General features: G+C 49.8%; 1 protein-coding gene across 1 annotated transcript in view; it reads right to left on the reverse strand.

The window, feature by feature from the left end:
• SLC13A3 (solute carrier family 13 member 3) overlaps positions 1-6,684 on the reverse strand; it is an 85,417-nt gene extending 78,733 nt beyond the window's left edge. Inside the window, exon 1 of the mRNA XM_052651032.1 lies at positions 6,574-6,684. Within this exon, the coding sequence (XP_052506992.1) occupies positions 6,574-6,684 (111 nt within the window). The remainder of the gene's footprint in view (positions 1-6,573) is intronic.
• Positions 6,685-10,176: the final 3,492 nt, after the last annotated feature.

Below are 10,176 nucleotides of genomic sequence, written 5' to 3' on the forward strand. Positions count from 1 at the left end.
TCACTCATAGTCTCGTGGAGGAGGCAGGTGGTGAACAAATAATGAACATTTCAGGTTGGAATGAATGCCACGAAGGAAATAAAACAGGACACTGTTTTAGAGAGTGTTTTGTACAGTGAGGAGGGCAAGTGTTATTGAGAAGAGGTAATCAAGGAGGTCTTCTTGGAGGAGATGCCTTTGGAGCTAAGACCTGAATGACCAGACAGATCCACCTGTGGAAGATCAGGGGCAAGAGCGTCCCAGGTAGCGAGAACAACAAGTGCAAAGGTCCTGAGGCAGGAACAAGTTTGGCAGGTTTAAAGAACCAAAGGAAGGCCTATAAGGCTGGACCACAAGTGAGAGAAGAGAAGAGTATGGGAGATTGTAACAACCATGTTTTCCAGTTTCTGAATGTGATGCTCTGTCATCTTGGGACCTTGCTAACACTGGAGGGTCTGCCCCTCCCCGGGCTAGCTCATTCCTAGAGATAGTAAACAACTCACCTGTGTGTCAGCTTTTCAAATGTAAACCAGACAATCCCAGGCCCACACCCCCAACCATCTCCTTTCTTGGACTCTCTCACTCCAGGCCACTATCTGCCTGTCCTCATCACCCAAGGCCAGGGACCAGAAAACCAGGGACAGCCTCTCTGTCCCAGAGCCCACTGAAATCATTTGAACCAGCCAACTCTAAGCCTGCTTACTCTGACTTGCCCGTTCCTTAAATACATAACACATTGCCAGATAGTGACGAAGACCATGAAGCAAAATAAGGCAGGGAAGAGTGTAAAGGGATTTTTATTTTCTATGTTAGATAGGGTGGCCAGGGAAGGCCTTTGAGGAGGTTCATCTTTGAACTAAGATGAATGAAGTGTGGGAGCACGGCTTGCAGACACATCTGGGGGAAGAGCAGTTCATAGCGGAAGGAACAGTAAGTGCAAAGGCCCCGCAGGCAGGTGTGCACGTGTTTAGTTGCTCAGTCGTGTCCGACTCTTAGTGACCCTCTGGACTGTAGCCTGCCAGGCTCCTCTGTCTATGGGATTTTCCAGGCAAGAATACTGGAGTGGGTTGCCATGACCTCCTCCAGGGGATCTTCCTGACCAAGGGATCAAACCTGAGTCTCTTGGGTCTCCTGCCTTGGCAGGTGGGTTCTTTACCACTGTGCCACCTGGGAAGCTGGTAAAGGCCCTGGGGTGAGAGCAATCTTGGGATATTTAAGGAACACCAAGAAGGCCAGGGTGGCTGGCACAGAGGGAGAGAGGGGGCCAGCTTCTAGTAAGTAATCAATAAGTATGAGGTGTTCTTATCCTTTCTTGAGGGCTTACTATAATCTGAATAGCTTGACGTCTACTTCCCTTCACCCCTCATCTAGAAGGTAGGCTTCAGAGATTAAATGAAATGTAATGAACTAAAATGTGAAAGGCATGTAAACCAGTATGGGGCAGATGAGGAAAACACTTGGCAATTATTACTGTTATCAGGTCCCACCCTGTTTTGACACAGCATGGGACAATTTCTGTATCCTAACTGAATTAAATCTCACAGTAGCCGTTCAGGGACCCGTGAGTCTTCCCCACTTCACAAGTGAGGAAAACGAGGCTCAGAAATGGGATGTCTCCTGCCCAAGCCCCTTATCTCACAGTCTGAGAGCTAACACCCAAACCCAAGTCTTCCCAACTCCAAGGCCCATGCTCTTTCATCCTCTTTCTTCTGAGTCTCAGCTTCCTCATCTGCAAAATGGGAGAGTTAAAACATACCTTGAGGGCTGAATGAAAAAGTAAGAAGTTATGATGCCAGTACAACATATGATTTCACCAGGCCCAAAGAATAACCAGGGCGGGAAGGTGATATAATGGGCGTGTTATCACTGAAGAGACTGAGGCCCAGAGAAGTCAAACGACTTGCCTAAGGTCACAGACCAGGGATGTGGAATGAGAATCCAGTTCTGAATCCAAAGCCTCAAAACTGGGAAGGAAAGGCCCATTTTCTTGGTCATCCACCTGAACACCCCCCACTCATGGATTAGGTGGATGCAAAACAGTGGGCCTCTGAGTTCATAGGTGTGACTACCAACCCTGAACAAGACTGCTGCAAGCCAGACAACGCCTTCGTGCAAACTGGGGAGAGGGGCTCTTCCTCAGGGGGGTCTGGCACTGTACCGGGATGCCAGGTTCGCAGGTGGGGTGCGGGTGGATTCGGTCTCATTTCGCCTCCTCCCTTCTCTCTGTGAGCTGCAGTCTGCACAACACTCTGGAGCGTCCTTCCCAGACACTTTTATTCCCATTGTACGTTACATTAAGAGACATGTTAGTCACTAACACCCAAGAATATGGCAATAATATATCATGATAAATATATGCATGTAACAGGAGCTTTGAGTGTGCTGATATAGAGACTTGAGGGAGGCTAAAATCAGTGAAGCCAGATTATTTTGCCAACAAAGGTCTGTCTAGTCAACGCTATGTTCTTTCCAGTAGTCACGTATGGATGTGAGAGTCAGACTGGAAAGAAGGTTGAGCGCCGAAAAATTGATGCTTTTGAACTGTGGTTTTGGAGAAGGCTCTTGAGAGTCCCTTGGACTGCAAGGAGATCCAACCAGTCCATCCTAATGGAGATCAGTCCTGGGTGTTCATTGGAAGGACTGATGTTGAAGCTGAGACTCCAGTACTTTGGCCGCCTGATGCAAAGAACTGACTCATTTGAAAAGTCCCTGATGCCGGGAAAGATTGAGGGCAGGAGGAGAAGGGGACGACAGAGGATGAGATGGTTGGATGGCATCAGCGACTCAACGGACATGAGTTTGAGCAGACTCTGGGAGCTGGCGATGGACAGAGAGGCCTGGCGTGCTGCAGGCCATGGGGCTGCAGAGTCGACACGACTGAGCAACTGAACAACAACAAAAGATCTCCCGAGAAGCCAGACCTGCCGCCTGGGAGGAGGCCCTGCCCAGAGTCCCCCGACTCCTACATGCCGCCGCCTCCTCCTCAAAGCATCCTTAGAAAGAGCCACCTGTGAGTACCCACTGGAAGCACTCTTGATGGCCAGATGGTCAGTCCAGCAAGATTTGCTTTTAGTAAGTTGGGAAAGGAGGTGAGATTCTCTGCAAATACATGGGGCTGGTGCTTATTTACAGGCTTGATTTAATACTCTCCTCTGTCTCCCCTAGCCGCCCAAGGCCAGTCCTCTAACACCCAGCTCCCAGGATGGCCATTCTTAGAAAACTGTGAGGCAGTCCCTCTGGCAGCATCCTGACTTCCTCAGTCTCTAGCACTCTTTGGGGTAAGAGCCATGATCCCCGTGGCCCTGGAAATTGCAGCCACTGCATTCCAGAAGGGCATCCCACTCCTTTTCACCCCTGCTGACAGTGTTCCAAGCCAGGAGGACATAATGTAAGAATTGTTCCCATCCCCCGCCCCCAGCCCCTGGCTCTACCCTTCAGATTAACCCCAGCCTCCCTGCAGCCTCCCTCACCAGTCGCCAGGGGACAGGTGCGTGATAAGCAACCCTTACAATCATACAGACTTCTGGAACATCAGAGCAGCGATGCCGGACACCTTATCAAGCTGGAAAAGCAGGGCCCAGTGAGGGGCAAATGGCCAATGCCAAGGATCTCAAACTTCTTCCCTGGTATCAACAACTTTGCAAAAGTTTTTGGGATATGAACCCTATAACGGGCACTGGCGGTTCCAGAATTTCTAGGCGAGGGAGGTCTAGAAGCAGCAGCCTGATGTTAGGGGTGAGGGTGGACACCGAGCACGCTTGCCTTAAAGCTTCATTTGCACAGAAAGCACACTGTTTTATACTGCCAGCCTTTGTCTGGAGAGGTTATCACAGGGTTAAACTGGTGAAGATTACAGGAATTGCTTTGAAACCATGTGTGCATAGCACACCCACTCTGTTTGCTTTATGTGTATGTCATAGACCAACAAACGCCACAAATTTCTCTGCTCACTGTTCTCTAAGGATGCTTTTATTCACCTTCTACACTAGATTAAGAAACATGTCACTTATTAACATCTAAGAATATGATAATAATACAATGTGATAAACGTATACATATAACATGGCTTTGAGTGTGCTGATAGAGACTTCAGAGAGGCTAAGTCTCCCAAGAAGCCAGAGCTGCCTCCTGGGAGGAGGCCCTGATTTATTAGCCAGTTAAAAAGACAGTGAGATCTAGAGCCACACAGGGTCCCCACTGGGGATCTGGAGGGAACCAGGAGAGCTTCTCACTCAATTAGAACTAAAGAAAGAGTATAAAGTGAAGTGGTCAGACACAGACAATCCATGCTGGCTTTGTACAGGTTGTGTGACCTTGGACAAGTCACCTAACCTTGCTGAGCTTCCATTTCTTCACCTGTTCCATGCTAATAGCAGTTGGCTCCCTGGTGATGTGGATATTACATAGGACAACACCTGACAAACTCAGCACAGAAGAGTGAAGCACTCAGCGAAACACCTCATCACTCAGACATGTGCTGTTATCTATCCACACTGGGGATCATATGGAAGTGGGTTCACTGTGAAGCTAATGAAGTTTTTAAAGGTTCAAAGCCACTCCCAAGCCGTGTACTAAATTCTGTACTTGTAACTCTGTATGCTTTTTCTTAAAGAAAGCCTCTCAGTTAGTACAAGTTTCCAGCCCCATAAACACTTGGACCTGCCCCTGGGTTCATTGCAGAGCAGAGCTTTCAGAACCCTCTGCAGAGGAGAGAAATCCTGTGTGTTTCATCACTTCTTCCTCAGAACTCCGCCTGGGACCCCCCAGACCCATCCTGCCTTCCACCAGCGATGCTTCACAAAGTGAGGCAACGTCTTCGCTCAGACCCTCACAGCAAGTGTTGGAAGCTAGCATGGCAATCCTCCACCTTATAGACAAGCAAAAGGAGACCCAAAGAGGAAAGGAGATTGGTGCAAGGTCCTGAAGTTAGCAAGTGGCCAGGGATGGGACAGCTTTTAAATAAGCAACCTAATCCTTACACCAGCATTTACTGTTTTTCTCTCGCATGTCAAGAAAGTCTAATTGCTAGGATAATTCCACACCAAAGAATTTGTCCTGGATCTTTCGACACCATCTTCTTAGTATCACTTCCTCACCCCTTCCTCCAGGCAGCCCTCTCTGAACAATTCTCCCCGCTCCCCTGGTCTCACAAAATTATACCCTCTCTTTACTTTTATTTTTATGAACATTTAATGTTTCACTGATGGCAATTAAATATCTTATTGTTGGACGGTATCACCAACTCAATGCATGTGTTTGAGCAAACTCAGCGAGATAGTGAAGGACAAGGGGAGCCTGGTGTGCTGCAGTCCACGGGGTTGCAAAGAGACAGACACGACTGAGCAACTGAACAGTATCTCATCGAGGGACAGTGAAACAACTTCCTGGAGGTAGAAGCCTTGTCTAACGGGCCTCATAGCTAACCTTGATGCCCTGAATGTGCTGGGCACAGGTGAGGGACCCACCGGGGAACCTGCGATACCATCTCCTTCTCCCACTGGTGATGAATTTTGTCATGACACTTCTGACCTCAGTCTGCAGCTTTTGATCTTCTACGGATTACTTTCTTTGAGAGTCTAGAAACAACCTAGGTTCTGGATTCTGATAAGCCAGGGATTGATCCCACTCAGCTGCCTGTTGTGTGACTGTGAGCAAGACACTTCTCTCCCAGCCTCACTTTTCTCTTCTGGAAAATAAGGCAAATAACCCTCCCCACTCAGAGGGGCATTTTCAGCCTGGATTAAGTCAGATGCTGCACATAGGCAAAGTTTAGCGCTGCACCTTGCCCCTGGTGCTTAGACGGTAAAGAATCTGCCTGCACTGCAGGAAATGTGGGTTTGGTCCCTGGGTCGGGAAGATCCCCTGGAGGAGGGCATGGCAACCCACTCCAGTATTCTTGCCTGGAGAATTTCATGGACAGAGGAGGCTGGTGGGCTGCAGTCCATGGGGTTGCAGAGTAGGACACGACTGTGTGCTTTCACTTCACACTTGCTCCCAGTAAGCATTTCTTAAATCTTGGCTGTCTCCGATGGAGACAGTGCAGTGCAGTCTTCAGCACTTACTGGGTACCAGGCTCAGTTTAAAGAGATTAACATATATTGCCTCTTTTTAATATTCACCACTGTCCAATGGATCCGTATGATCATTTCCCCTGTGTTTACAAATGAACAAGCTGAAGTTCAGAGAGGCTAAGCCCCAGATGACACAGCTTGCCACTCATTAAGCTTGAAGCTTGCCAAGCATCAAGTTTCTTGTGATTATCAAGTGAAATGTGCAACACATCACCAAGCACACAGTCAGAGCTCGATAAAGAGGATCATTCCTGCAGAAATGACCGGATCCAGAAGGCTACTGGGACCCGGGCTCCCAGGAGCAACAGCAGCTGGGAAAGGGGAATTGTGTCCACAGCAGCGCAAGGCAGGGAAAGCGAGGGAACGCAGGGGGTGAGGGGGTGGGGTCTGGTGAAATCTAGACTGGGACCTCTGCGGTATTCCGTCTCCGAGGCTCGGGAGGCTCGGGAGGACAGGGTCCTGACTGTGGCGCGGCCGCCCAGGGCGGGCGGAATGGGGGGCCGCCCAGGAGAGGCGGCGTTACCTTGGGCGGGAGGGCGAAGACCACCGGCAGCAGCACGAGCGGTGTGAACAGCAGCACCAGCAGCCGCCGCGCGCTCCACACCTTCTTGGCCACTGTCGCCAGCGCCGCCATCTGTGCGATCGCCCCGCGGAGCGGGCCAGCCCGGGACTGCCGGCGCCGGCCTCGGCTCCGGGTTTATAGCCTGGGGGGGAGGGTCTGGGGAGGGGACTGCGCTCGGGGACCCGCCCCCCCGCCCCCTCCCTACGCGCGCCTTCCGGGGAAAAGGGTGGTGCCTGCGCCCCTGGGACTGGGCGAAAGAGGCCCGGAAAAGTTAGGAAAAGTTGGACCCAAGAACCAGGGAAGCGCACTCTAGCCCAGAAGACCGAGTAGCCGCCTCACTTTCCAGCTATGTGGCCCGAGGCCTCACGATTCCGTACTTGCCTGTGAAAAGGGCCACAGCAGACAATCTGAGGACTGAATCACTTACTAGCCTTAACTGGATTCGTACACCGCCTCTGCCGCGTACCAGTTGCGTGGCCTTGACGTTGGCCTCTGGGGGTGATGATAATATCAGTCGGAACTACACAAGAGGTCTGTTGGGAGTTCTTGCAGTTGATACTGTTTTACTTATTTTTCTGCCGGTGTGGGTCAGTCATCTGTAGGTCGGAGTCTGTGCGTGTTTGTATCACTTGTCGAGTCTGACTCTTTGGGACCCCACAGACTGTAGTCCGACCGTCAGGCTCCTCTGTCCATAGAATTCTCCAGGCAAGAATACTGGAGTGGGTAGCCATTCCCTCCTCCAGGGGATCTTCCTGACCCAGGGGTTGAACCAGTGTCTCCTACTTTACAGGTTGCCTGGAGGAGTCTTTTTGTTCCTTCAGGATAAGTGCAGGGGAAGACAGTCCTGGGTTGTACGGCAGTTGCATCCTTCGTTGTTGTTTTTTTTTTTTTTAAGACACTGCCAATTTTCCAAACTGTTAGCACTATATTACATTTCTGTTAGCAATGGATGAGTGATCCAGTTTCTCCATGTCCTTGCCAACACTGGACTTGTATTTTTTTTTTTTTTTTTTAGCCACACTGATGGGGGTGTAGAGAAATCTTGTGGTTTTAATTTGCATTTTCTTAATGGCTAATGATATTTAACATCTTTTCATGTGCTTATTTGTCATTTGTATATCTTCTTTGGGGAAAACTATCTCTTCCTGTTGTTTGCCATTTTCTCACTGGACTGTTTTTTCTGCTGTTGAGTTTTGAGAGTGCTTTATATAGCCTAAATACTGGTCTTATGTTAGATATATTGTTTGCAAAAATTTTCTCCCAATCTATAGCCTGGCTTTTCATTCTTGCTAACAGATCTTTCACAGAGCAAACACTTGTAATTTTGGTGGAGTCAAAATGATGAAATTTTCCCTTTTTTGTATCATGCCTTCAGTGTCAAACTCTTTGCATAGCCCTAGATCCTGAAGATTTTCTCAGATTTTTTTCTAGATGTTTGATAAGTTATACTTTTATGTTTTATATTTAAGACCATGAGTTAATTTTTATATCAGGCACAAGGCTTAGGTTGAGGTTTTTATTTGATTTATTTTTGCCTATCGTTGACCAACTGCTGCAGCACCATTTGTTTAACAAGTTATCTTTATTCCATTGAATTCCCTTTACACTTTTGTCAAAACTCAATCGGGCATATTTGGTGGATCTATCTCTAGGGTCCCTATTCTGTTCCATTGATCTAATTGTCTATCCCTTTACCAATACAGGTTTCCCCAATGGCTCACGGGGGAAAGAATCCACCTGCAATGCAAGAGACCCAGGAGACTCAGGTTTGATCCCTGGTTTAGGAAGATCCCCTGGAGGAGGAAATGGCAACCCACTCCAGTATTCCTGCCTGGGAAATTCTTTGGACAGAGGAGCCTAGACATGACTTAGTGACTAAACAACAACAACATCTGCAGTTTTGAGCAAAGTAAGTGGTATTCTAATTTTCTCAGGATCCATGTGCTCACTGATAGTATATTGAAATAAAGTTGAATTTTGAATGTTTACTTTATACCCTAAATCTTGTTCAATTCATTTATTAGTTTTAGAAGTGGGTTTTTTTGGTCACATCTTTGAGACTTTCTATATAGACAATCATGTCATCTACAAATTGTAAGGCCAGCCCCCGGGGCCATGATGGGCCGCCCCCTTCTCTCTCCCACCGGAGGGGGACGTCCCTAACGGAAGGAGCCTCCCAGATCCCGGGGACCAATGACAGCACACTTCACCAGCTAAAGCCGCCCCGCCCCAGCCACGTAGAAGGACCTGTCAGCCCGCGACACCTCGGCCTTGGCAACCTATCCGAACCCCCGTTCACTAACCGTACCTTTTTTGGGCAATCTAGCCTGACCATTCCCCACAACGAACGTATGTAACCCACTCCCCAGCACAGTCCGGGCATGGACTTCCTCGACCTGCCTCATTCCGGTCCGGGAACCCTGCCCAGGAGTGCTTCCCATTAAAGCCTGTTAAGACACTCTTTTGGTGTCCTGGTTGTCTTTTACCTAACATTTGGCTCCCAACGTGGGGCCCGAGGCGAGGGCCCATCCCATGATGAGCGGAATTTGCGGCCCCCCTCGGGTCTGGCCCGCGCCGGACCAGGTGACCCTGTCACCCCTCCGGGACCATTCAACTGTCTGGCAGGATACGGGGTAAGTTCCATGGGTCAGGTTTTAGGGGCTGTTGTTCCCATGGCAGTTATTCCTAGCATGTCTCATACCTTTAAATCGCAGCCACGTCCGGACCCCTGCTCCTCAGGCCAGGCCTGCTATTCCTCTGCGCCAGTCAACTCGGAGACGTCCGTCTTGGCTGAGTGGCCTTCTCCTCACCTCGCTGGGTTGACGGCCCGTTCGGGGACGCCTGACCGGACTGCTCCCAGCCCCACTAACGATTGGTCCAGGACCTACGTTTCATATTCGCCATGGGGGTGGCTGCCTCCAGGGCCGACCAACCCTGATCCACACCGCTAGAATGTTATTCACCAACCTCAGAACTCTACATATCTCTGGAGAAATTCGCTCCAAACGCGTAACCTTCCTCTGTTCTGAGGCATGGCCCCAATACTCTTTAGACTCACAATGGCCGCCAACCAGAACTTTCGATTTTAACATCCTCCGTGACTTAGATAATTACTGCCGGAGGACGAGAAAATGGTCTGGGGTACCCTACGTACAGGCTTTCTGGCTATTGCGCTCCCGTCCCACCCTATATACCCACTGTTCCCCTTCTGAAATTCTCCTAACCATGGCCCTTCCTAGCCCTACACCAACTCCCCCTGTATCGCCCTCACCAACTTCCTCCATATCCACTCCTCCCCCCATCGTCCTCACAGCCCAGCCCTCCTGTGACTAAGCCGCCTCTATATCCACCCCTTCCTTTGTGCCCTACCTCACCAACCTCCCCCACACCAACTTCCCCTCTATCGCCCTCACCAACTCCCTCCATATCCTGCCCTCCCTCATCGTCCTCACAGCCCAGCTCTCCTGTGACTACGCCTCTCACCGCTCCCTTGGCTCCACGTCAATATCCACCCCTTCCTCCGTGCCCACCCCTTTCAGCTCACACACAAGGTCCCAAACCGCT

Source organism: Budorcas taxicolor, chromosome 13 (genome assembly GCF_023091745.1).
Source record: "Budorcas taxicolor isolate Tak-1 chromosome 13, Takin1.1, whole genome shotgun sequence".
NCBI classification, from domain to species: Eukaryota; Metazoa; Chordata; class Mammalia; order Artiodactyla; family Bovidae; genus Budorcas; species Budorcas taxicolor.